This window comes from Podarcis muralis, chromosome 10, assembly GCF_964188315.1.
Source record: "Podarcis muralis chromosome 10, rPodMur119.hap1.1, whole genome shotgun sequence".
Lineage (NCBI taxonomy): Eukaryota > Metazoa > Chordata > Lepidosauria > Squamata > Lacertidae > Podarcis > Podarcis muralis.
In genome coordinates this window covers 42,908,124-42,935,785 of record NC_135664.1, presented here as the reverse complement: position 1 = coordinate 42,935,785, position 27,662 = coordinate 42,908,124, and the positions used below count along the sequence as shown (strand labels likewise).

The following is a 27,662-nucleotide window of genomic DNA, read 5'->3' as shown; positions in this document are numbered from 1 at the left end:
CCCTTGCTTTGTGTCTGAAAGTGAAACCATGCCTTATGTATATTTTGAAATGCATAATATGTGTTTAGTATAAACATTCAGAAATATACTGTGTTTCACCAAGCATAGCTATAATGGTAAAAAGGGACTTTTTAAAACCAAAGAAAGCTGGTTCTTCCTGCCCTAGCTCCATTGACTTCAACAGGCTTTAGACATGATTAACTTGGCCCAACCTGCAAAATATAGGTTTGCCCATTATATATCTGACCCATTTAAAGTTGATACAAACGTGTTCAAATAAAATAACAGAAGAAGCTTTGGATGCTTGATGTCAATTTCTTTTTCTTTAATTTATGAGATTATTCTTCCAGGTAAGTTGCAAATTTAAATAGAAACCTTTTTTTGTTCAACAATTAAAGTATGAAGGGTAGAAAATTGAACCCAAGTTCAGATGTGACAAGTCAACAGGCCTGTGGGATCTAGGGAAGCACGTCTGCCTTTTTACAGTTCTCAAACAGATATTTTAAATCAGGGTACGTGTGTTTTATTTTAGGTACTGACATTTAAAGAAATCAACTGGCAGATGATCAGAATAGAAGCAGATGCTATCCAAAGCTCTCAGCATGAAATCATGAGTGCTCCAGTTCGCCTCATTACTAACCAGTCCAAAATCCGGGTCACACTTAAAAGAAGGGTAATACTGCTTTGTGATGATTTTGTATATTCCTTAATGATGGCAAAGGTGATGGAGAGATTCTGCAAAAAATATGTATATTTATGTTCAGCATTAGATTTGTTTAACATTCTATTTGACATGAAATGGGTAGAAATTTTAGTTAGAACACAGAAGATTATTGTACAAGCAGGATCCACAATTATGCTGACATGTTTGAGCTAGCACCATTTTCTTCTGGTGAGATATCCTGCCTTTCTCTGAGCTTGGAGAGGAAAAGTACCAGAGAGAGAGAGAGAGAGAGAGAGAGAGAGAGAGCGCTTGCTGCTTTATGGATTTCCAAGGCTTATGTTGGGCCCTGGAGGTTTTACCCTAAGTACCTTGTTTGTAGTACCTCTCATACCCAACATGATTACAGGAATGAGGTGCAGGATTGCTGATGAGCACAAGGTTTGATTAGCTAGTAGTGGTCCAAGGCTTCCTAAAGCTTGTAGTCCTTTATTCACAGGTATATTCATTTGTGCTTGTTAAGTCATAGATAATGGAGGATATTAATCTGCCATACTTGCAATAATTTTCTACTATCATGAGAAACAAAGTCTTGCAACAGGTGGGAGTCAGTTTGGCATCTTTGCTGCCAACATTGGATGTCATCAGAATGAGGAGGCTAGCTTTCAATTTTCAGATTATAATGTATCGCAAGGTTTATTATATATATTTATTTTGTATTGTATGGTTCATTTTGTTAATTGCCTTGAGCATGCTAATGGTAGGCTTGTTATACATAAATTCCCTGACGTGTCCTGGGGAATTTTGCCAGGAAACAGCTCTAAAAGCTTTAAAAGGTTTTGTTAAAAAGCTCAACAACTTTGCTGGTGTCAGGAATTTACTTTTTAAATATGACAATCCTAGCTAATGGGAAGGTGGGTTATAGATTTAATAATGAGAGGCATTGTTTTGCCTCTAACTCAAAAATATTTTTTTCCTGAAATTTCTTGGGACAAATTGATTAGGTATATATTTGTTAAATTAAGCTCCTGAAAAATACTTGTGTAAATTAATGATGCAAATTCCAGCTTGCCTCTACTCTTACTGCACTGCTAATAAAAGGTCACTCTCAGCAGGAGTACGAAAGAACAAAAATAATTGAACAAAGATTCCTGCTTTATGCTATGATTACTGTTAAGTCTTGCTTTGTGTTCTGCTTAAAAATCATTGACTGTAGTCCCAAATCTTGATATAAAATATATTCTATCAAAATCAATGTTACCAATATTCCAATTTTACTTTTCTCTTCACAACAGTTAAAGGATTGCAATGTGGTGTCATCTAAACTGATTCTAATACTAGATGACTTGCTGTGGGTTCTAACTGATTCCCAGTTGAAAGCTATGGTCCAATACGCTAAGTCTCTTAGCGAAGCTATTGAAAAATCAGCTGAGCAGAGACAAAGTCTAGCTTCTGAACCCACACAGGTAAGGAAAGCAATCATTATTGTGGCTTAATATTAGTAGGTATATTTTCAGGTAATGTTTGTCTTATCTAATGGGACTCAAACACATAATTTTAGCCTCAGAAATTTTGCCTGAATGGGGCTTCTGAGTGAATATGTACAGTACTGCACAGTTAAGATTGCGTTAGGATCTATTGGTAGCCCTGGGAGTAACAGTCTTGTATGTATTTGTAGTATTCTCTCTGCCTCTAAATTATATTATGCATAGAAAAGCTTTTATGCTGGGGGGGGGGGCGGGATCAAATGCTGCTTTAAAAAATGATATTCCCTTTAATGAAATTTTGCACTTACAAATTACTCCCATGAAGTAATACAATAATTACAAATTATTGGCCAGGCAAGTGAGGAAGGAGCTTCCAAAGAACAGGGTGATTGTGTGGGAGAAGTTTGGTATGATGCATCAAGGTACAGTACTTTTGCAAAGCTATCCTCTGTCCCACATGTTTATCAGTATATGACTAAGAAACAAGTATGAAAAGAAATGCTTTTAGATTTGTTGAAAGCACCTAACTTTTAAGTTTGGATAGCAGTGAAATGTCATGCACCCTTGATGATTAAAGGTGTGTTTCAGATGCTACATTTGAAAGCTTTCCTTAACATGAAAACAATAAGCATTTATGGGAATTCTTTTAACTCTGAGATTTTCCCCCCCAGTGCTTTGTGGTGAGGCTCTTGCTAAAGTTATATATTTGAATGTTTCCAGAGTTCTGCTCCTGCATCCAGTTCTCAGCAGGTGAAAACACAGCAGTCCTCAGCCACTAGTGATCAAAATGATGCAATTGTGAAATTATTCAATGATTTTGATGTTAAGGAAACTTCTTATCATCTAGCAATTTCCCACTTGGACCTGCATATATGTGATGATATTCATGCCAAGGAAAAGGGTAAGTGTTTTGTGTGATTCCTTTATGCTGTTTAACATTGCTAGTCTTTTGTTATGGCTGTCCGAAGATTGATTGCAGTATATTACTAGTCAATTGTGTTCATACACTTTCAGGTTTATGCAATATTTGTTGAATGCTAATTGGTCCTCAACAGCACAGAGCATGAAATATGCATTGATATAGCCACACTTCCCTATAGGTATTCATAGTAAAGCAGTTTGAGACTTCCCAAGAAGGGAAGCATGTTGTCTTAAAAGTTGCCATTAAAAGGCACTTCCTCACAGAACAAATAAGAAACATTACATATGCAGTATTTTTAAGCTTTGTATTATTTTGCAGATGCAAACAGGCATGTTTCAGGAGGTGCTATGCAGCTTTCCTTTAGTCAACTAACTGTAGACTACTACCCTTTTCATAAAGCAGGTAAGAGTATATGCTGAGTGGTTGTTTTTATCAGTCATATTTGATCAAAATTAGTTCCCAGTATGATCCTGAAATAAATGTTTTTTTGTACTGTATACAACTTATTAAACTACTTGCATGTAGTTTAATATAATAGGAAATGGAATGAGGACGCTGCAGATTCAATATCTTGTGCAAAAAGGTGTATTGCACCTTGCTTTCTGCCTGTTGAAAATATGCTTAGATATGTTTTAAAATTAGTGTTCTGAGCACTTCACTTACATTCTCAATAGTCTGTAAGATATATTATCTACTGGTTATTGACTGAAATTTTGTGTGTGTGTGTGTAGTCTTAGGCCTGTAGGATTGCCAAGCAACACCATCGGAGTCTTTGATTCACAGCTCAAATTCTTACCTCTCAAAGCATATGTTAAAATTTGGGCTGCAGCATTAATCAGTTAATTGAACTGATCAAAGTGGCAGGTCTTGATTAAAATTATAGCATGATTAATGAAGCATTGCTCATACGTCATTTTAAGCCCTTTCAGCTCTCTTCTTGGTTGTGTGCTGCTTCTACCAGAAAATGGAAGATCACCCCAGAACCACCTGTGTTAGTCATGCGGAAACCTCTGGGAGTGATCTTCCATTTCCACAGGGAGGAGGCTCTGGGGGAAGGAGGTGGTAGCTTATGTGGCTTTGAAAAAGAGAGTCAGACAAATTAATGGAGAACACATTTACAGACTGAGAATATTTTTAAATGGCTTTAAAGGTGCCGGTACTCACCATGAAGTTGCTACAGTAAGTGCCACACTTTTTAAGAACAAAAAAAGAAGTGCCAGTACTGCATACCCCTGAGTACCACCTGGGGGAAAAGCACATGCTTTAAATAAAAGAGTTAAAAGAGTTTTAAAAAATATACTTAATGGCATGTTTCTAAAATTATTTTTAATTATTGTCCAAATATGTCATACTTACAGATGAGAGCTGCAGCCATTGGATGCATTTTAGCGATGCTACCAAAGCCAGAAGTGGATGGGCAGAAGAATTATTACACGATTTCAAAGGCAATGTTGAATTGCTTAAGCAGGTTATGAAGGATCATAATATAGATTCTCCCAGTAAATCCCCACCCCAGGGGTCTCCACAGCTCATACAAACAGGTACATTATGGCATACATTGTTAACTTATATGAGATGGTTTATATAAAGATATTTTACTGAAATCTTTACAATTGATTTCATGGGTATAGGCCACAGTAGTTTCAGTACATCAGAAGGAATAGTGCACTTGCATTGTGATTAATTCCTTTGGGACTGTAAAATAATTTTTAGAAAGTGATGTTTAGACTCATTTGAGGAAAACAGCTGATTAGATTCCAAAGCCTGCACAGATATGGCAAGTGTGCAACCCCCAAATTACAAGAATAATCATTTATATTTAGCAAATGAATGGGTTTTAATTTTGATACTGTTGATTTTTACTTAACATGCTTCTCTTTCATTTATCTTCCACTATTAGGTTATATTTTGACTACCCAACAAAGGTTTTCTAGGCAGTTTACAAAGCAAAAATTACAACCAAAGGCAACAAATAATGCAGCAGTGAGATGTTATAAGTAGTGTTTTAGTACAAAGACAGAGAAAGAGTTAATGCTAAACATGGTTATATGCCTTCTGTTTCCTACAGGCAAGGAACAGATACCTAAAGGAATCGCTAAGCCTTCCCCTGTGTCATCACAGCAACCAAAGGATAAACTGATGTCCAGCCCTGTGGTAGTTAGACTTGCAGATATTAATATTTATCAGGTATATTTCAGTACTAATTGCTGATATCAGTTCTTTTGTTTGTTGATATCTGCAACTATGTTGAAGTTTTCTTGATACAGAAGCTGACTTTAATGAAAGCTGACACAGGCTTTGCCAAGTGGGCATTAAAATGTTTATCTCTTGCAAATCTGGGCTTCCAGTTGTGCTAATTACATGTTTTAATATCTTCTCCTAACTCTGGTTCATCCTCACAATCACAGGGTCTTGTAAATTATTTGGGTCCTGTAGAAATGTAGCCGGGAAACATAGCTGGATTTCACACTGAATTTTGTTTGTGAAATTGGCTAGGTATGGTACAAGTTTGTTAAAGGAACCCTTGCTCCTAGATGTTAAGTTGTTCCTCTTCTATTTTAGAAAATATTTACATAGAAAATGCCAGTTCTTTTCTAAGTTTATTCTCCCTTATGTGACATAAATACCCTTTTTAAAAATGTACATATTAATGAATGGGAATCTGAACCCATGTCTTCAGGCCCTAGTCCAGCATTATAAAGACTCTCCTCCTGCAAAAAGAGGGGAGTGGTTGTGGGCGGGAGCCGGTCTCCGCCTCAAGCAGGGGGCGTTAGTCCCCTGCCTCCCACTCACCTGGCTGGCGCACCACACCCACGGGCAGGCACCCAAACAGGTGCCTTCGAGGGGGTGTGGACGGCAGCGTAAATCGCTGCCGCGCTAGCCATGTGGCCTCATTCTTTGTCGTCCCGTCACGAACCACAACACTGGGTAATTTAGGCATTTGTTTGATCACTATAGTACATCAGTGAATTACCTAAACTATCACTGATCTCTCCCCCCCCCCAAGCCTATTGGCAAAATTGGGACAAAACAGGCTATAGTAGGGCAGCTGTAAGTAATCAGCACTCAGAATTTTGAGCATTTTAAGGCTGCTACCATCTGAACTGTTCTTGGTATAAATCCAGATATGTGGAAAAGTAGGATAGGTAACAAAACAATTTACAACCCTGCTCCCAAAGCAGTGAAAATACTTTCAAATGTTCGAATACCAGCACTATGATAAATAGAGAAGCAATTGTTCACGTTTGGTACTTCACAAAATCTAAAGTATTCTATTGCTAAATGCTGAACTTCCTAATTTCAGGTTTCTACAGCTGACCAGTGTCGTAGTTCTCCTAAAACGCTTATTTCATGCAATAAAAAGTCTTTGTACCTTCCATCAGAAATGCCAGCCATTCATATTGAATTCACTGAGTACTACTATCCAGATGGAAAAGATTTTCCTAGTAAGATATTTTAAATTTCTTTTTCCTTTTTGTAAAGTGTTACAATTTTTTTATAATAGAGCATTGGCCAAGGGCAGGTAGACTATTTTGCAAACTGTTACACTCCTCTACATCCAAATGGGCTTCATTGTGAAAAATGTGGGGCAAAATAGCCCAATGCTCAGAGTGCTCTTAACTTGGTGTGGTCCTTAAAGCCCCCCTGTTTTTCCATACCAGTGAAAGCTATGTGTAAGGATGGGAAATGTGTGGCCCTCCAGATATTGGACTCTCAAATCCTATCAGCCCTAGAGTGGTCAGGGATGAAGAGAGAGTTGTAGACCAACATCTGGAGAGCCACAGATTATTCATCCCTCATGTACAGAAGTGTGCTGTGTTCAGATTATGACAATTGGAGATGATACTGCACAGGGATTACTACCCATGCATATTATTTCCAACATATTCTGTATCCAAAATGAGCTTTGCAATGTGTAGAATCAGTCTGTGAGTAAAATATTAACTAAAAGTTGTACGTAAATAAAACAAAAATGTGTTGCTGAATTCAGCATAAGTTTTCTTCAGGCGTTCAGGTGACAACAATGGCAACAGGGGTGAGGCTGGTGCTTTCATCCTTATTGCCTCTCTTCACATATTTACTTTAATACCTGAAGAGGTTACAGTTGTGATTATAGGAGGTTAACAAGTGAGAGGTGAAGCCTGTTACTTTATATGCAAGGGTTATCAGGTTACTGATGGTAGCCTGATAACTTTCAGTAAAGTTGGTACAGTTACAAAGGAAGCTGTTGCAAGCCTAGTGATTCACAGTTAGTTCTGTCAGTTTATATACTGGACAGGAGAATAAAAAAGGTCAAGATTTTGATAGCTCAATTAGAGAACATTATATTGGTGTGTGATTGAGTTTATTCAGTCTTACTCTTCCATGGGACTTAGATGGGACTAGGAGAAGTGCTGTAACTTAGAATTACCTTACTTTTCCTGTGATAAGGCTGTGTCCCTCCATCATTCTCTCCTGCCCCCCCCCCCATATATGGGATTGCCAACATGGTGCTATCCAAATTTTTTATAGTACAGTTCCCATCATCCCTGACCATTGGCCATGATGGCTGGGGCTGATAGGAGTTGTAGTTCAAACATCTGGAGGGCACTACATTGGCTACCCACATTGACTCTACACTTAGAATAGACTCAGGGACTAAGATATCACCACTATGTGGCCAAATGAGGCAACTGGGGACAAGAGGGAGAAAGCATGTTCAGGAGAGCCCCAGCTGTGGAAGTAGAAAAAAATAAGTGGACAAAAAAAATATCTCAAAATAACCCATTAAGAACTTGGCATACTCGGTAGCCACTGAATGCAGAGTTCAGAATGCAGTTGTTCAGAAATAGTACTCTGTATACAGCCAGAACATTGGCTTTCAAGATTGGCTTTTCCTATGCCCATAATATTGGATTTAGATTTTGTTAATGCTCTCAGCCAGTTGTTAGAGAGAATGGTGCTACTTCTAAAAACGTTTTTAAGATAATAATTTTGTTTTTATTCCTTTAGTTCCAAGTCCAAACCTTTACATTCAGCTAAACGCTCTGCAATTTACACTGGATGAGAGGAGTGTTCTTTGGCTTAACCAGTTTGTGTTGGACTTGAAACAAAGTCTCAGCCAATTCATGGCCATATACAAGTTAAATGACAATTCAAAGCCGGAAGAACATGTTGACGTTCGAGTTGATGGGTTAATGATAAAGGTAATGTTGTCAAAGATACAGCACAACATTGCTCAGTGTTGAATTCCTGCCATGAATGATGCATGGGAGCGGCCACTTTAGAGAGAAAATATGTATTGTCCAATAAAGGGCAACTTGTGAAATGCAAACCACACATGATATAAAAGGGGTAAGTTGTTGTTGGAGATTGAGGCTTCACTTACTTTAAAAGTTAATTTCCAGCTCATTTGGCTGAAAAAAAGTTACTTGGAGCAGGTTTTCAGAAGCACTTCCCAGTGGAACATTAGATACCACACAGCTTTTTAAACTCTGTAAGCATATAAGGGGAAAAGAGTATGGGGTAATACAGATAGGTAGCCATGTTGGTCTGCTGTAGTCGAAACAAAATAAGAAAATTCCTTCCAGTAGCACCTTAGAGACCAACTAAGTTTGTTATTGGTATGAGCTTTCGTGTGCATGCACACTTCTTCAGATACACTGAAAGAGAAGTCACCAGACCCTTATATATAGTGAGAGGGTGGGGAGGGGTATTACCCTTCTGAGTAATAGTCTAGTAAACAAAGTTAAAGAGGAATAAACTCTGTGGAGTAGACAATTTAGATCTGAAAAGTATTTTAGTAACTTACAGTGTACTAATTTAGTGCATACGCAAGTGGAAAACAGCCCAGAGTGGAATATATAATCCATTTAAAGAATAGAATATATAACCTGCCAACTATAAGCAAAACCACTTGGCATCTGATAAAGAAGATTCTAGTCCACAAAAGCCTTAACCACAATAAATCTGTTAATTTTTAAGGTGTCAGAAAACACCCTTTTGTATTTTTATTTGCTATGCATATTTATCCTCTTATTTAGTTTTTATTAAGATAGCTTGTTATACTTTGTGGAATTATACCACTAAGGACATCAGCCTTTGTGCTACCCACATACAGCAATCCCACAATTTTTGTGGGGGTTATGTTTCAGGGATTGTGCGTAAAGCCAAAATTGTGTTTGGTCAAAACCCCATGGGTTCTATGGTGGGTGGGATTCCCCATGTCATTTTTAATGGAATCCTGCCCCTTTCTGCCTCTCTTTAATTATTTTTAATTTTTTGCCACATGCGTAAAGCACAAGTTAAATGTACTTAAGTTGTGGGCTTACTGTATTCCTTCACCCTACTTTTAGCTTATGTAGTCACCCCAGTGTCACTTCAGCTCCAGTGTGAAGTAGCCAAGAATGTAGCAGTCAGGCACTCAACCTCACTCCAATTTCTCAGCAGTTCCAGTGGAATTGCAACCTGAACTTTGGGAAGCTATGATTGCTCAGAATTTCTATGTACTTTGATCAGTAATGTAGGCACTCCCTGCGGTAGATCACATTTCTTTCTGGCATATATTCCTGTAGTTTGAGAAACACTTTCCCCAAAAATTCTGCACTTGAATCGCTTCTGATTTTAAAATTAATATTTATGCTTTTTGTTGCAGTTCATCATACCTTCTGAAAGGAAACGAAACCATAAGGATGATCCACATTCAATTTCTATTCAGAGTTCTGAAATGATTTGTACAAACACAAGGCACTCACCAAACTGTAGGCACTCCGATTTGGAAGCAGTGTTCCAAAACTTCAAAGATTGTGAATTTTTCAGTAGAAAATTCACAGGCTTTCCAAAATCCCCTGACTGTTTTAATCTTCTGCATCCAATTTTCCAGCGACATGCCCATGAACAAGATACTAAGATGCATGATGTCTATAAAGGTTTTATCACTCCCCAGCTGAATAAATCTGCACTTAAAACATCTGCTGCTTCTGATGTCTGGGCAATTCATTTTTCCCAATTTTGGATGGACTTTGAAGGAATGAAGAGTGGAAAAGGACGGCCAGTGAGCTTTGTGGAGTCATTTCCACTTACACTCTGGGTTTGTCAGCCCACAAGATTTGAGCAATTGCACAAAGAGCCCTCTTATCAGAAGCCCCACACCTCAAAACCTGACTCTAGTGACCTTGCAAACCGACTGCAGCGCAAAAAGCTTCTGAAAGAGTATTACAGCACTGAGACTGCAGCCTTGGCCAACGGTATTGAAAACCTGTGCACTATGAGATCCCAATCTACCCATTTTATATCTGACGCTGATATTCATGTTCTTGTTCACGTCCAAAAACATGTGAGCATGCAAATCAATCATTACCAGTATCTTTTCTTACTCTACCTCCAAGAATCTCTTGTGGTGCTCCTGGATAACTTAAGAAAAGATGTAGAGACTGTGACAGGCAAACCTGCAAAACAGGCAGATGTCTGCATTGGGATCTTACTGAAAAGTGCAGACATAGCTCTGTTGCTTCATCCACTGATGCAAGGAAGCACCTGCAAGTCTCCTGTTTTAAAAGGAGAAAGTCCAGTGGCATCTGACCTTTCACCCCTGGAGAATGGAGAAGCTTATGCATCGGAGAGCAAGCTAGTTCCTACTAATACTCCACAGATAAGCAGTTCAGATATGAATGCTGTAACTGACAGTAGGTCTGTGAATGCTGATTTTAGCAAAGCCATTCTGACAGACCCTCTTTTCAAATCAGATAGTGATTCGCGAAGGGGAAGTACGTTCTCTGATGATGCCTCAGAAAAACTCTGGGGGAAAATAAATGAAGAAAATAGTGGGCTTTTCAGTCGAAGTGATTCAGAAGAGATCTGTGAGTCACTCAGTGACAAGAGTAATACATATCCCAGGGATTTGGTGAATGTTTTGAATTGCAGAGAAGATTCTCTTGAGATGTTGATGGAGAAGGAGGATGACAAAAGTGTGTTTTCAAATAAGGAAAGTGGAGCAGGAGGTTCACCTCTCAAAGTCAGAGACTTCGAATCGGATGCTGCTTGGCAGTCTGAAGAGCTCGAAAGTGACAAAGAAAAGTTGGCTACAACCAAAACGCTTGCATTTCAGTCTTCATTAAGGTATAGAAAACTTCTAGAAAATTAACTTTGTTTAGATTCAGTAAAGTGGGGGGGCCCATGCGGATAACCATATATTGAGACTTAAGGCTACTCTAACATGTTACCATCATTAGGAAGTTGGCAATGGGATTTCTGTGGTAGCTTCTTCTGTGATAGCTGTACTGTGCAAATGCCAGCTGCTGCCAGGAGAAATAAATGGGAGGCATGGCTTCAATGAATAAGATAGAGAACCAAGTAGTGCATAGTATGGGAGGAGAGAAAACACAAACCGTGAGGGAGGTGGAAAGGCATGATGGAATCTGAAAGGGGTTCCTGGTATTTGAGAAAGGGGTAGATGTAAGCATATTTAGAAAAAGTTTAGAAGGCCTATACACCTAACAAATATGTGCCCTATGGCTGTGGCAGCAAAACATTTCGTAGATGCTGGTGGCTACGCACATTGTGCAGCCTTCCCAGAACAGTTGCTCTAGGAAACTTAGGAACATAGGAAGCTGCCTTATACTGAGTCTCAGACCATTAGACCATCTAGCTCAGTATGATCTTCACTGACTAGCAGTGGTTCTCCAGAGGTTCAGGCAGGAGTTGTTGCCCCACCTGCCGCCGCCGCCAACCTGCAAAGTAGGTGTTGTGCCATTGCCCTGTGCCATCTTGGAACACTTTTCCTTTCTTGCTGCTCAATTGCCAGGTTTTGTTTGTTTGCTTGTTTTTAATTAAACAAATCTGTTTTTGACAGAAGTCAGAGCAGGATAAATTTTTGTACTGGATTTAATTATTGACTTGTAGAAATACAAAATTCTCACCAACATTTGCCTTAATTTAATGGTTTGGAACATTTTTATTTTCTTTGTTTTTTAGTTTTTTACCTTAATAATTTCCTAATATCTTTATATTAAAAAGTGGAAAGCCTAAGGAACGCTGCCAGTCCAATCTCCCTGCATTCTCTGTTTCTTATAAGAACATGAAGAAAAGTCCATCACAAGCCTCTTTGGATACCATGTCTATTGATAGCATGTTGTTGGAGGAACAGTATTTAGAGAGTGATGGAAGTGATAGCCACAGCTTTTTGGAGAAAGGTAAGTAAATGTCCAGTTTTTGGAGTTTAAAGCGATAGTGAATCAAATAATCTTCTGAGTTTTTCTCCTTGATTCCACTAGTGCTTAGTACTAGTTTTAGATTGTATGCAGAAAAAGAAAAATCTTATTTACATTTGTATATCTCAGAGGTATCGTTTTCAACCTCTTGTGAAACTGCCATTGTTGTGAAAATACTGTACATTACAGGCTGAGCCCATTGATTTGTAGGGTTGGTTTACCATATGGCTAATGAGTTTCCACTTGACATTAGTGCCAGCATATCTAATTCCAGCCAAGCAAACTGGATCCTTAGAGTATTCCTCATAGATAATTGTTAATTATGACTAAATGCTGTTGGTGATTGCATGACTAATTTTTCCTTATATAAATGAGGAATTTTATTATGAAGGACAGAGTTTGACTGGATATTCAGTATATCTTAGTTTTATTGAATGTACTTTGCCATGTATATGTTTAATTATTATGAAAAATTCATTTGAAAGAAATGTATAGATTAAAGCGTAAGCAAGATTTCAAAAATTAGCTTTCTGAGCATTTTTCTGCAGGAGACAGTACCTTATTTCAATTTTATTGATTTCAGCAATTTGTATACTGCTTAATTAGAAATTTCTAAATGGTATACAAGAGACTCAATACAATAAGATTAAAAATGAATTAAAACTATAAAATCAGAATTTAGTTAAAAAGCCTGTTGGATAAAAAAAATCCTGGGTGTTCCTTAGTGATGCACTTTGTGTGTTGTCTCATTGCATAACTAAGTTGGGTTCATTAATTTTAGTTCTACTCTAAGTAAAATTAGGTGGCTGCCACCCTTTTGAGAGCTGCTTCCTGCAGTCTAAGATAAAAGACTATTCAAACGCTGGATGAATTGCTTAAGTTGTGCGGTATTTTTGGAAGAGGCTGAGGGTAGATAATGGTGAGATGAACTGAATTTGAGCTGGTCAGTATGCCACACCCATAAAAGCTAGATAACGTACACAGCAGTATGTGTGTATCTGTAAATCCCCCTTTAAAATTTAGAAACCTAGTGACAACTGCATGAAGTATCTTTATAAAAATGTACAGCAAATGTAAACACACCTGTCTTTTTATGACTATATAAGCTATCTTGTCAAATAAACTGTTGGAAAACACTCCTGATGAAAACACAGTGATGGAAAACTATGGCGGATCATCTCCGGATGTCCTCAGCGCAGCTTCAGAGAGTGCTCAAGATGCTAGCGAAGAAGAAATGGTAATGGTCTCCCAATAAGGAGGATGTTTTCTTAACGTTTCTACTGGATGGGGTTGTTTGAGCAGAACTTTGGTCATGAGAATTGAAGCGTTGCTGTTTTGAAAATAGTGGGATGGTGAGGAAAGTATGCAAATGAAGGTGGCACAGCCTGGACAAAAAAGGGTCCTCGGTGAAATAGGGGAGAAGGCTACAGAGTTCACTCTGCTTTAGCAACTACATAAAAAGAAAGCAACTACCGTACCTTGGTAGTTGAACGGAATCCGTTCTGGAAGTCTGTTTGACTTCCAAAGCATTCAGGAACCAAAGCATGGCTTCTGATTGGCTACAGGAAGCTCCTGCAGCCAATCAGAGGCTGCGGAAGCCCTGTTGGACATTCGGCTTCTAAAAATAGCTCACAAACTGGAACAGTCACTTACGAGTATGCAGCGTTCAGGAGCCAAAACGTTCAACAATGAAGCTGTTTGAAAACCAAGGTACAACTGTATATGTTGAATAATGTTTCCCCTAGCAATTTTGGAATTAGCAGACAGCCATGGAATCAGACAAAAGGTTATGTAACTTTAACCTTTTGTGGCAGCCTCTTTAGTTTAACTACTCTATAGAGAGGCCAGTATTTCCTTAAAATGGGAATGGGGCTTGTGGATTTAATTATCTACACACACCCCCAGAACAGTGCTTAGAGTAGGAAAATTCAATTGATATATTTATTTCTCATTATGCATAAATCATAAGCTTATGAACTAGCATAAGGTGAACAAATTGCTCCATATGTTTGAAAGCAAATAAATATATGAAGTCCTTCTTCTGCATAGATCTCATGAATGTGAATGGGCTTTTTGATGAGCTGCTGCCAAAATAGAGCTTTTGTGGGTTACATTCACAATTATTCTGTTCTAATTGTTTATTTTAAAACTCGTTCCCCTGCAAAATGCTCAGAGCTGCCCACAATAAAATGGCAATGGTATTTCCTTTGAAAAGTGTTTAGAAACTCATTCTGGTTGAGAATACAGGTATCTGACTGGAGCCAGATAGTAGAGCAGGTGGTGCCCTTATTACAATTGCACTGACATCCCATTAGAGTTCATGCCAGTTCAAAGTGCTGGTTATGACCTAAAATTCTAAAAGGATCAAGTTATTTGAAGGATTGTCTTATTCCAGTATAAACCAACCTGTACATTAAGATCTGTGTGAGATCCTTTCAGTGATCCACTATCTGAGAGAGAGCCTTCTTAGTACTGTGCCCATGCTCTAAAGCATTCTTCCTAAAGAAAGCTGTCTGTTCCCTTCTTGGGCCTTCCATTGGCATGCAAAGACCTTTTTGTTTCAGAGGCCTACTGAGTTGATTATGTTATTTGTCCTGCAAAATACATGTTTTATTAGCTCGTGGCTCTTTAGCTTCTCTTCTGTATTTTGACATGTGTGCTATTTCATTGTTTTATCTGTAATGTTGTGAGCTGCCTTGAGTATATCGTATGGAAAGGGAGGATATAAATTTCCCAAATTAACTAAAAATAATCTATCAGCCCAAATATTCAGTCAGCATCCCTGAAATAAAACAACTGAAATTCATCCAAGCAACTATGACTAACAGATGTATCAGATATCACTAACACACAATAGCTATGTTCAACTTGGAGCAGATGTAAGTAGTTTTATACTCAGTGCTATGAGTCAAAAGTTCCCAATGGGTTACAGAACCTACTCTAACTGAAATTGGTTTTTATTTTCCTTCTGTTACTTTGACTATGCGATTCTTTGATTCTGCACATTTGTCGGGGTGGGGTGGGGAGGTCAACATAATATGAGCTTTCCCAGATGAGTTACTAATTGTATTTTCATTTTGTTGACAGATGTCTGTTGTGGTTTTTAAAATATTTGGTGTTAATGGTGAAATTGACATCAGAGGTAATGACACAGATGTATGCCTTCAGGTAAACCAGGTTGTACCAAATCAGTTGGGCAATATCAGTGTTCGGCATTACCTTTGCAACCGAACAGCAGGTAAGAACTAATTTAATATAAAAAGGCATTTCTGGTGCTTTCACACTAGTGAAAATGTTTAAGGATTCTGTTTTGTTGGTTTTAGTATGTTATGAAATAGCCTACAGATTTGGACAATTAAAGACTTTAAAGGGGCTTGAAAACTGTTTGCCTTTAGTGGATTTGTAGGTGTGTCTGTGTACTCTTCTGGAATTATCTGAAGAAAGGCCAGAACCTAGATTCCCCCCCACTCAGACTTCTCCACCTGCATTAAATGATTATCTGTATTCAGTTAGGTACTAGCATACAGTGGAATCCCATGTGGAGCAAATGGGACTATCACCCATGCAATGGCACTTCAGCTTCCAGTACCTTACCGTCTTTCACATGCCCCCTAAATCTGCTTTGAAGTGTTCTGTACCTCTGCAGAGCAGATTTCGAAGGCATGCAGTGGAGCTGCAGGGGATAGAGAAAGTCTCCATCAGCAAGAATAAGTCTATTCCATTCATTCATGGACAACATTGGATACAGCCCATAGATTATACTGCAGGATTTATTTTATACTTTGTTGCTTATTTAGTACATCTGAAATATCATTAAAAGGAAGAAATGCTATGAAGTTTGTGAAATTAATTTGTAAAATAGGCATTTGAGGGGAAATTATGAATACTTCCTTTATCTGATTACACTCCCTTTGACTATAAAGATTATGGAAGCAGTTTCCATCCTTTTATAGATTTTTAAATCAAAATACCTAATGCAAGTTAGCTGTCGAGTAGATGACATGGCCCCATTATATTTTGTGTTGTTTCAAAGTAGTCAGTGTTTACATCATATTGGAAGATAGGCTATAAACAAGAGACATTTAATGTCATGTAAAACTGGTTTACCTGATTCTGTACTGGTTTTATAACAGGTTCAGATCCTAAGACTGTGACTGGGCCAGTTAAATCAACTCCTGAAATCAGACTGAGATGGGAAAGTGGACCCAGTGCTATAATACATTCATTGCTATCAGAAAAAAATGGGTTTCTACAATGTCATGTGGAAGGCTTGAGTGCTGATTTCCTAATGTCTTCACTTATGAACATTCAACGTTTTTTGGAAGATGAAATGGTTGCAGAAGTGATGCCTATGAATATAAAAATTTCTAATACAAGGATCAACTTAAAAGTATGTAATTTTTGGAGTGAGATTTATGTCAGTTCAGAGTAAATATTGATAATTCGGGATTGAGGGAAAGCATTGCTTAAAAAAAAAAGCTTAAATTAACAGCTCCTGTTAGGTACTAGTCAATAGTTTTAAAGTCATTAAATGATGTGATGTTTTCAAGCAAGCACTATTGAGCAAAATTTGGCTTCATAGAAAGCTATCCTAACATCAGTGCTGTATATTGTCTTCAGCTAAACTGCAAGATTAGATGAAGTAAAATTCAATGTTCTGCCTTGTTTTAGAGATATTTAGTTGGATGTTTGGAAGCATATTCTCATGAACTCTTTGCAGTATAAAGAGTCTCAGAGTTCATCTGTCAGAAACCTGCTTGTGAAAGAGGAGAGTTGGGCATGCAGAAGCAGCCATTCCTCAGAGGCAAGCAAAGTCTCTGTCTCTCTCTGCTTGATGCTTTTGGGAGTTCTGCCATTGACTCAAATATCACAGAGAACTTTATAGTCTGCTTGAATTTAATGTGATATATTTTAAAAATATGCTCGTATCGCTTATATTTTCTAGGATGACAGCCCACGTGACAATCTAACTGCTCCTGAACCAGCCCCTGTAACGCTGAATATTGACCTCCTTATGGTGGAGAGGAAAGATGACGGTTCATTTTGCATCAGAGGTCTGCCTGCCTGCCTTTATTTTACCAAATTATTATTTTTAGTGTTTGGAAATATTTGTATTGAAAGTGGGATAAAACTCATAAGAAAATAGAAATAAATGTTATAGTCTAATACCATCATGGGGGAAAATCATGTGTTGCACAATCTAGTTCAAGCCTCTATCATTTGTGATGTTGTTGGCATCTGTCTGTCTTGAGAGACAATGGAGTGCACCTCCAGGGGTGAAGTCAAAGCGTTGCGTTAGCAACACTGAAGTGACCTCCCTGGGGCACAAGCCTCGGCAGCGTGTCTGGAGGTCCTGGGCTGCCCAGACAAGAAGACCCCCTTCTCAGCCTCACTGATGGTGGTCCAAAGGAAAGCAGAGCAATATGTTGGCACCAGCTTGGTTGCTGGAAGGAGGCGTAAAAGGTGTCATCCAATCAACTTGGGGACTCCACTCTGGATTTGTGTAGGGTTTACTCCTTAGCCCTTTATTCTCCTGAAGGTATCCCGTAAGGCAGCGAAGGTTTAGATCAGAGTTTTCTTTCTCCTGGATGTGCCACCTTCCCAGGTTGACAAGGCCCACCTGCCCCTCCCATTTGGGCTATATAAGGGGGGCGGGAATGCAGGTAGTTCAATAAAACATTTAAACTATGGAGAATGCTAAAATACTAAACTGTAAGTTCAACTGTTTAATGTTGAAGAACATCTGATTTTCCCAATTCATGGAATGAGGCAAGGATGATATTTATTCATAACAAAAATAAACATCATTTTTTATCATATAGATTGATATCATTGGTGAATCATGACTAAGTTTTTACACTAATAGATGGAACCATATAGGTCAAGATCAGTCAAGCTTTATTAGTGGGTGAACAATCTTCAACAGCACAAGGAGGTTATTGAATTTCTTAAATTAGTACCCTGTTGTTGCTGCTTGCCTGATCACCATAAATATCAAATGCAGAATTTAATAGCTTTTGTAATTTTGGACACTGAAATAGCATTAAATCAAACTGAAAGAAACTTTTAAATTAAGACTTTGGAAAATGCAACATAGGTGTAGTTTTCACTGCAGGTGATATTAGCAGCCTCATTTAAATTTATAAAGGATTTAAGTTGAAGATGCAAAAGACTAGCTTGAAACTAACATATGAAAGGATAACTAGTTAAGCTTCCAAATGTATCTCGAATGTCCGTTTGTAACAAGAGGGCCACATAATTTGGAAATGTATTCCTAGCCCCTATATGGCTCAGAACTCTTAAGAAGTTGCTGATACTTAAGTGTCAAAGGATTAATTTAAATTCTGATATTTGATTTGGGAGTATGACATGTAAAGACATAAATCTGTATTTAGCAAACTAACAGAAAGAAGTAAATGGTAAATCAAAGATGTGAACACTGACTCATTTCACTATCAATAATATTATGTGTTGGATGCAGCGAGATACTAAGGCAAAGGTTGTCTTGAGTAGTAAGAGTTATAATTTGCTTCATAAACAATAGAACTCCCTCCAATCCAGATATTTTGGAAAGTAAAAAATGAATCCCCCAAAAGACTGATGGGGTAAAGTGGTTAGCTACATCTATTCACACAACTGTAATATCGTAACAACCACTAGATCAGTCTAGCTTATCCTTTTAAGGGTATCTGGTGGCTACACATGTGCCATTAGAACCATAAAGTCTAGTCTTATAAAGGCACCTCCGTTTAAGATGTCTGCAGAGATATAGTTATGTGAAGGTGTGATTGTACAAGGATGCACTTTTTGAAGGATTAGTTATTTACGAAAGCTTATGCTATACAGCTTAGTTTCATAGTACTTGATACTTTTTAGCTGTAGATCATTAACTATTTAAATTTTTTTATATTGACACTGTACAATTCAAGTTACTGAAATAAATTGCTGTTGAGATACAATCATTGGATGCTATCAAGTGATTTCACTCTTTCTACTCAGTATGACTGATATTGCTATTTACTTATATTCTGCCTTTTTCCTGATTCAAGGCAACTTACAGATAAGAATAAGAACTGCTAAAACACAGAGAAAACAATGATTAAATAACAATTAAACACTGATTGACTTAAAATTATATACATATATAAAATCTATTGAAATCATACCAATAATTACAATAAAAACCAGCATGGCACCAGCCTTTTAAGAGCAGCCAGTTCCCAAATGCCTGTTGGAAAAAAACCCTTCATTAGCCAGCGGTCCCTCGGCAGGGGAAGGACCTCAAAACCTGGGCTGGAATGCAACGAGGGAATGCAAGTCTTTCAGATAGCTTGGACGTAAGCTGTGTAGGGCTTTATAAGTCATAAGCAGCACTTTGATTTGTGCCCAGAAATAGACTGGTAGTAGTGGAGCTGTTACTGTTGGGTATCACCCATTTTAATTATTATTTATTTTTAACAGATAACCGAACACCTAGCAGTGATGTTCCAAAGACTAAGACAAGTAATGATACAAGAGAACAAACTGCTGAAGTTGATGCGCACAAAAAACAGAATTGTCTGTCTCAAGCTACACAAACATCTCCAGAAATTAGCAGGTCTCTTAAACCTTTTAGGAATTTATCTGATTCGATCAAGGAGCAGGTAACCATAAATCTACAGAACATTTCATTGTGCAGGTCTCTTGACAAAAATTGTATGTTTTAACATGATTTTTTCCTTCTGCTCTAGGCCATTCCTTTTCAAACTATTCCCCCATCAAAATGAACTTTACAAAGCATTTTGAAAGAGGGACATGAAGTAATTCTAGATAACTAATACCTTTGGTTCAAACTCATGGAAATTTGTTCTTGTTTTTTGTTAAGAAAGCATTATTTGGGGGGGAATGTTAAGAGGAGTCTATATAACAGTATTAAATTCTTAATTTCTACTTTATTCTTCCAGCTGATTGAAGAAAACGAATGTCTTAAACAAGAACTAGCCAAAGCTAAGACCGCTCTTGCTGAAGCTCACTTGGAAAAAGACACCCTGCTGCATCAAATGAAAATGATGAATACGGAAAATAAATGACAGAAGACTCTATAATGTTGCACTGGAACAAAAAGGGATACATTTTAGACTGTTTTTGGAACCTGAGCTCTGAACAAAATTTCTGCAGAATAATCAGTTCTGTCAACATCTTCAAAGAATTAGGATGTGCTTCTCTTTAGCCTGAATTTAAGATGCAGTGATGCAGGGAAAATCAGTTTCTATTATATGTTACTAATTTGTTTAATAGGTGGTGGCATGAATAAAATGTACCATGTGTCATTGTTAGGCTATCTTCATTTGTGAAGATAAAGTTCTGTTATTGGTAGAAGAAAAGTACTATTCAAGGGAGATTAAATTTGCACTATTAACTGTAGGTGGGCACAACATGGTCCATCGTAGCTAACTAATACTGAAGTAATCATCCAGAGACTGGGCCTAACACCAACAGAACTTGCCTGGGACTGCGCACCCCCTTTATGCCTACATTATCAGCTGTGTTAATGTGTTGAAACCACTCTTGGAAAGGTGTGACCCAAGAAAATGAGGAAACACTCCAACTGTGCTGGAACCATGCTAATGTTTGGTTTCTTTTTATCCAGTATTTGTGACCATTGTACAGTGAAGAATGTTGGAGTGGTGCTTGGTCAGCTGATCTGTCACTAATTAATGATTAGACCAGTGCTCTTCAGAGATGATCACTGGTCATTTGTAGGAACATTCCTTACTTAAACCTTTTAACAGATTGGGGTGGGTTTTTTTTGTAAAAATGTAATCTAACTGTATATTAATGCACTTGGGAGGGGGGAAATCGAATAACTGCCCTCTTGGACTTGTGAAATTCCATTAAAAATGTAAAACTGCATTATAAACTATGGGCTACTTGTAAAAATTTAAATTCTAGTTTTCAGCCGAAAACTGCTGCAAATATATAAATAAAAAGCACAGACTTGTGCAGGAGGTTCTGAGTTTTTAAAATAATGAAGACTACGCCCAATAGGAAAATTCACTTTGGATAGATCTTCCTGAATCATTTTGTTAAAAACATTGTCTGGTATTTGTTTCGTCTGAATTATACAATGTTTTACGGAATTGGGAAATACCTTGTTTTTTAAAGTGCAAACCAGAGTCCTAATATCTACAGTTCTGTGGTTGGAGTTTTAAGTGTGTGGGAAAGTGAAGAACTGGCTTGGGTGGAAGTGTCTTTAATTAATTGTTTCTCCTGACAGCAAAAATGGGAGAGTGTATATATACTTTCCATTTTGCTGGTCCAGCTTCCAGCTTCCTCTCATAAGGTCAGCTGCAGTGATTATATTGTGGTTGAAATGAGAGAACACTTTTCCAAAAAAGATCTTGTCATTTTTAATAATTTCTTATCTCCAACTTGAAGTGTCATATGTAGTATACTCTGGGATTGCACCACATCATTTCAGTCGTCTGGTCAATTTTGAAGAACCCCAGCTCTCTTCTTGTGTCATTCCCAGTAGATGATTCTGCATTAAGTAGCAAAAGTCTTTAAACAGATGATCTTACAGTTTGTATTATTACATTTCATCCAGTTCCTGTAACTCCAGACAGTGAGATCATTTGGTCCATCCATGTTATCTTTCAGTATTTAATTTGTACAAAAAATATTTTTATATTGACATCATCAGTGCATTATCTAAGTTCCAGTTAAACAAATTGATTTAGTTGAGGAGTTTCACTGCCTCCTAAATATGAAGCCTTCCTTTCCGGAAATCCTTTGATGCCCTTCGAATTAGGTTTTAGCCACATGCTTTACTAAACATTTTTTTATAAAAAAGATTCCCAACGAACATTCATTGTTGCTTCAATTACAGCAAGCTGAAGGACTTCAAGGGAGCACCAGCTCCATCTAGTGAGAACTCTGTGAACCTTCCTCTTGGGTTTGGAAATTGGAAATGCATTTTTAGTTTAGTTTCAAGGATAAACTGTTATAGTTAGGTTTTACATTCTTAAAACCCTCATAAAGACTAACATTGACCAGAATGTCAGCCTTATTACAAATTCTTTTTTATGTGAATAAGTGATCTGATATTAACATAAATAGCACAGGAGGCTCAAATGCAATTTAAATCCCACATTTAGAAACAGTCCTTGGCTTTTGACCTATGCAAAAACCATTCTGCTTCTCCCCTCAACCCAAATGAAATGTGAGATCAGCAGAGCCATTTTCGCAAGCAACTGTTAGAACAGCAGCATTGCAGCCAGGATTACAGAGGGAAGGACAAAAATCAGATTTCAGCCCTGCCCCCTCGTTTCAGCAATAGCAGTAACCCATGAAAACAGAACTCCCAAAGGTCATCTTGATCATGCTTGCAATGTGCCCGAGAGGAAGGAAAGGAAATGGAGGGTGCAAGAAGGTCAGGTATGAATTGTGGGTCTTGTGTAGCATATGGTTTACTAGAGGTGAGCTTTACTAGTTCCCCAAAGGTCATATCACAGCCCAGCATGGTTCACTGGCAGCTTAACCTTTGTGCCTAGTATTTTGCAATAGTCTTAATCTCTCATAGAATGTTGGAAAGGTTATGGTCATATAAAGTACCCATTATAGTACCTGCAAAAAACCCCAACTGATATTATCTGAGCTACCTTGCTGGAAACACAAAACAAGCAAACAGAAAAATGTTGCTATCTTTGTGGACAGACAAGCCCTACAGGTGTACAACAAGCAGCTAAAAGCAGAGGAAGAGTCAGAGCATTGGTAGGTACTAATAACAGATTCAGCATCAAGAGTACGGTAATAGGCAGCAAGCAGGCTGCAAGGGAAGAATGGATAGCAAGGTCCAAAGCATGCTCTGCTAGACCATGGACAGCTCCAGGGTAGCAGATGACACACTTTGCATTTTAAAGAAACAAACATGACACATGAAGTAGTGTTCATAATGTCACTTAAGCACTTAAGTCACACTTGTCTTTTCAGCTTGTTCACTCACTGCTTCTCCTGGATGAAAAAACCTTGGAGATAAAATAGAAACAAATACTTACCTAAGAAGAGTTAATAGCAAAGTAAGTGACAGATTTAATACAAGGTGCCACTGCTGCTGTTCTATGAACTTGGAAACCAAAGAGCGTATTTGGAATGACCCCAAGGAATTCCTGATTCCAACTGATTGACAGAAATAGTAAACCTGTTGCCCAAATTAACCTTTGGTTAATTCTGGTTAACTTTTGGTTGAAGGAGATCAATCATACAGTCATCTAGGAAACTGTTCCCTAATAGTCTCTGAGGTGGGGAACAGGAACTGGTATAATGAACCTAAAGACTCAGCTATACAGCTGCAAATATAACGTTTTAAGCGTGTTTTAAGTGCATTATAGACACTAGACTGGATGGCGATAGTACACATGTCAAATTCAATGTATTTTTCAAAATGTTTGTTTAAAAATCATTTTCACAGCGTTTTTTATCTGTGTCAAAATTCTACCTAACAGGGGCTATGGACAGAGGAAAACACACATCCTCATGCAGGTTCTGAAACCTTGCTATTTGAAAAAACTTTCTTAGTCAGAAACTGCATGTAACCCATATTTAGCATACCCTCACTGGGGGTCAGGGATTTAAAGTGATAGGTCTAATGGTAGAATACACAGAAGACATTCAAAGTTTCCCCAGTGAGTTGTAAAGCTTTTACACAAAATCTTTACAGAAAAATCTACTGGTTTATACCCAACTGTACAGAAATTGTTCAAGGCACTATATTAAGACTGATAGTTTTCTATTCAATCTAAAGTTAAATCAAAATTCTGCTGAACCCTTATCAGTAATGTCTGATAAGTTTATCACCACAAATATAGAATACTAAGTTGAAATACATTTCACTGAAAACTCTAAAAGTAGAGGTAACCTATAGAATGAAGAGAGCTGCTTCAATTCTTCTTCTAGTTTTCAAATACATTTAAGCCTATTTGACATCAGAGGTTTTGCCAGTCATTACAGTGTTGAGATTTCTTGAGATGAAGCGTAAGAAAAGCTTTTTGCTGATGAAAAGGGAGGAACTTAAAGGGGCTCTTCATAAATTGCATATTACTGTTGTGGGATCATACATCAGTGGCTGAGTCACTACATTTTAAGTGCCAATCAGGAAGCAACATGGAAGGATTAAGGTACTTATATAACTCTCATGATTTTCTATGCCAGGAACTGCCAGCTGCTGCATGTTCAGCTGTTCTGAGAGGGAAGGAGGAGGTGCAATGAACCATGTTGTTTACAGTGGAAGAGTTTAAAAGGGTCATAGGCAAGAGTTGCCTTGACTTGTGGGACTTCTAATATGTCATTCTGCTGAGAAACAGAAAAAGAGCTTTCATATTTTAAACTTATTAATCTTTTTCTGGAATAGGTACGTTAGGGAAGTCATGGGGGTATAGATTTTGTTCTACGTGTATCTTTCATTTTACAAAAAGCAAGTGAATAGAACTTGAAAATAATCTCAGAACATGTTACATCTTTTATGAATTGCCCTCTGAAACATTAATATGCTCATTCTGCAATACTGTTTGGTAAACATGTAGTTTAATTGGAGCTGATCCAGCATATTATGTAGACCATATTTCCAAGACAGCCTTGCTGTGCAAGGATAATTTCAAGGTTTTGACATGAGAGTGGCAGCTCCTGAAAACTCAGATTTGAGGAGGCACATACTAATACTGGCATTGTGGTGTGTGTGTGTGTGTGTGTGTGCGCGTGTGTGTGTATAATCTGAGCAGATTCTAATAAAAACATGATGTGCCATTTCTGAGCAAAATAGATCAAAACAGAAGAAACCACTCATACATCCAGGTCCTAAGCATTTTTTTTAGACTCAATACAAGCTTGAAGCACAGTCCCTATTCCCCACACATAGCAATGCATGAGTCATGAAAGAAAATGGTCTAATTTCATTCTAAACTTACTTTTTCTACATTTTTAAAATTACGAGGGACTTTTCTGTCATCAGAGCTCAAGCATGGTATCTGCCCCATCTCTGGGTCCTGGTACAATGCATCCTTCTCAGCCATCCACTTAGGTTGAGCATTGGAAACCTCTAGCTACAAAAACAACATATAGTAGAACGTTGGAAGTCTATTCACTCTCAGCTCAGTTTATACCCTCTCCAGTATGTCATCTACTTCAGTAGAATGGGACTACATTACCATTCACCTGCTTTCTGAACATCAGGCATAGCAGAAGAGATTTCAAATACTAGATAACCATCATACGTTCTCCCAGAAAGAAAAGGAGCTGCTGCTAGCCTGTATCAACTTAAGCTTAGCAGCTACAGCTATCTTTTTGAGTAAGTCATTTGTCATTTGCTTCAGCAGCAACACCTTGTTTTACTATGGTATAATCAGTTATTGCTTTGGAAAACATTTTTAAGAAAGAAAAAGAGAAAAAGACATCTGCTAAACAGAACAGGTTGATGTGGGATAGCAATACTTTTCGTTTGAGAACGCCTATGGTATGCCATTCGTTGATGTTCCTCATCCCTACTTTCTGTTCAGGTGCTGTTAGATGGTAATCCTGATTCCTTTTTAGAATTTAAAACTAGTAGAGGGCAACCCTCACCAATGCTGAACTAAACCTGGAAAAAAAATGCAACAAATAGGGAAGAGTACAATATTAAAGGCTGAGTTGAAAGTTCTGTACAGAATGCTTTATCTTGAGGTTTGTCAGGGCAGGGACAAAAGGCATATAAAAAACAAGGCTATTTGGGGAGAAATGAATATTTTCAAAGTGTTTTGTTGGGGGCTTACCATTGGTGGAATCTGAGACAGACTTAAAAAAAAAATCCTGCTAGAAACAGGAAGCTAGATTGCACTGAATCAGACTACAGGTCTCCCTTACTCAGTGTTGTCTACTAGGGCTGTGCAACTGCTTCATCAGAATCCTGAAGTGACTGTGTTCAGACCCAAGTGGGGCCTGCTTAAAGTGATCCAAAATAAATACCCCCCACCAAAGCTCTTTGGAGATTGTTTTTTATTTTATTTTATAAAAAAGTCAGCCCATCTCTAAAATGATAGAAAAAAATATGAACAACATAATATAAATGACAGGATGGGGGAGAGGAAGGAAGCAAAGGAACTGGATCTTGATCATTGGGAGTTAGAATCTCACCCAACACACTCCAATCACAGTGCTTGGAGGGATGGATATAGCGTAATGGCTCGCTTCTCCAAAAGGCTATGGAAGAATATGATGCTAATAACCAATACCAAGAATATGGTTTACCTACCAGGCTTGTGTGATGGGCACACTGCTTTAAGGTAGTGATACGAAAGTCTAGGACTGTTTTAGACATTATTAACTAGGAAGGCTAAACCTTTACAGATTGAAACAAAAGAAAGATTAGGGGAAATTAAGAAGAATGTTATAATAAATTTGATTTTAAAAGTTGTGTTAAATATTTAAAGATGTACTAAAATCTGACCCCATTGCAATAGCCTCAGATATACATAATGCAAGTTCCACTCTCCAGCATAATGACTCTACAAAGTGAAGCAAGAGATATAATTTAATTCAGAGAATTAATTAAAAATATCAAGTTTCTTTCCTTTGAGGAGCCAATAAAAATGAAACGGAAGTACATAAGCCACCATACTGCACAGATGTAGATAATTATTTATATTATTACTGGCTGAGAAGAAACCACATGCAGCAGGATAGCTATTTTTTTTTATTAAAATAACTCCTCCTCTAATACTCACCAGGTTAGTGGACTTGGCTGTAGTAGTGGAAGTGCCCTGCGAACTTGAACCTCTTTTTTTAAAAAAAAAAAGGACTGGGGAGGGGAACCAGGCAACCCATATTTTAAGACAGGGAATTTCTGGATTCCATAACATTCCCACCACGGATTCAAAGGTGCCATTTTCGTAACAGCCCAGTGGGTTTAGAGAGGCAAAGCTGCCTTGATTAGTGGCTGGGGTGAGGTGTGTGGTGTGAGGACACCCTTTTAAAAAGTGTGGACGCACCGACAGCAAATGATTACTGCTGCTGCTGGTATGCACCCTATGGGTCGCCTCCGCTCTGGAGAACCCCAAGTTCCCCCATATATATCTCCCCTCCCCTCCCCGCTCCCCTTCTCCCAATGGGCAATCCTGGCCTGCCTCGTCACTCCCGTCGCAATGTAGGGAGGGCGGGGAGCGGGCGGCCCAGCTTCCTCCTTCGAAATGTTGTTTTCCTACTTCTCTTTCCCCACCCTGACGGGACTACACCGCGGTCTCACCCCACCTCACCCCCCGAGCTCCTCCCTTTTCCACTCCCTCCCTAACGCTATTCCTGCGTGAGGGTGGGTGAGCGCGCGCTACAGCCACGGCGCGCGCGCAGCTCCTCGTCCCCCCCCCCCTTTTCGGGCAGCCGTTATCGATCGAGCCGTGCGC

The 27,662-nt window shown here is 38.2% G+C and overlaps 1 protein-coding gene and 1 long non-coding RNA gene across 4 annotated transcripts in view; one reads left to right on the top strand and one right to left on the bottom strand.

Annotated features, from left to right (window-relative positions):
* The window catches only part of BLTP3B (bridge-like lipid transfer protein family member 3B), a 33,478-nt gene extending 12,238 nt beyond the window's left edge, over nt 1–21,240 (top strand). For 2 of the 3 annotated variants that reach the window (XM_028745752.2, XM_028745753.2), the window contains exons 6-21: nt 533–673; nt 1,957–2,127; nt 2,869–3,049; nt 3,389–3,472; nt 4,429–4,611; nt 5,139–5,257; nt 6,375–6,516; nt 8,063–8,256; nt 9,705–11,167; nt 12,065–12,240; nt 13,365–13,495; nt 15,346–15,496; nt 16,392–16,648; nt 17,204–17,312; nt 19,720–19,901; nt 20,202–21,240. In XM_028745752.2, coding sequence (XP_028601585.2) covers nt 533–673; nt 1,957–2,127; nt 2,869–3,049; nt 3,389–3,472; nt 4,429–4,611; nt 5,139–5,257; nt 6,375–6,516; nt 8,063–8,256; nt 9,705–11,167; nt 12,065–12,240; nt 13,365–13,495; nt 15,346–15,496; nt 16,392–16,648; nt 17,204–17,312; nt 19,720–19,901; nt 20,202–20,327 — 3,810 coding nt within the window. In that variant the 3' untranslated portion in view covers nt 20,328–21,240. Of the gene's footprint in view, nt 1–532; nt 674–1,956; nt 2,128–2,868; nt 3,050–3,388; nt 3,473–4,428; nt 4,612–5,138; nt 5,258–6,374; nt 6,517–8,062; nt 8,257–9,704; nt 11,168–12,064; nt 12,241–13,364; nt 13,496–15,345; nt 15,497–16,391; nt 16,649–17,203; nt 17,313–19,719; nt 19,902–20,201 lie in introns of those variants that run through there. The other variant, XM_077934836.1, reaches the window with a different exon arrangement.
* On the bottom strand, nt 597–27,594 carry LOC144328979 (uncharacterized). The gene is made up of 3 exons (XR_013394372.1): nt 26,991–27,594; nt 4,235–4,313; nt 597–735 (listed from the first exon to the last, which is right to left on the bottom strand). It is a non-coding gene; the product is annotated as an uncharacterized LOC144328979 (long non-coding RNA).
* Nucleotides 27,595–27,662: the final 68 nt, after the last annotated feature.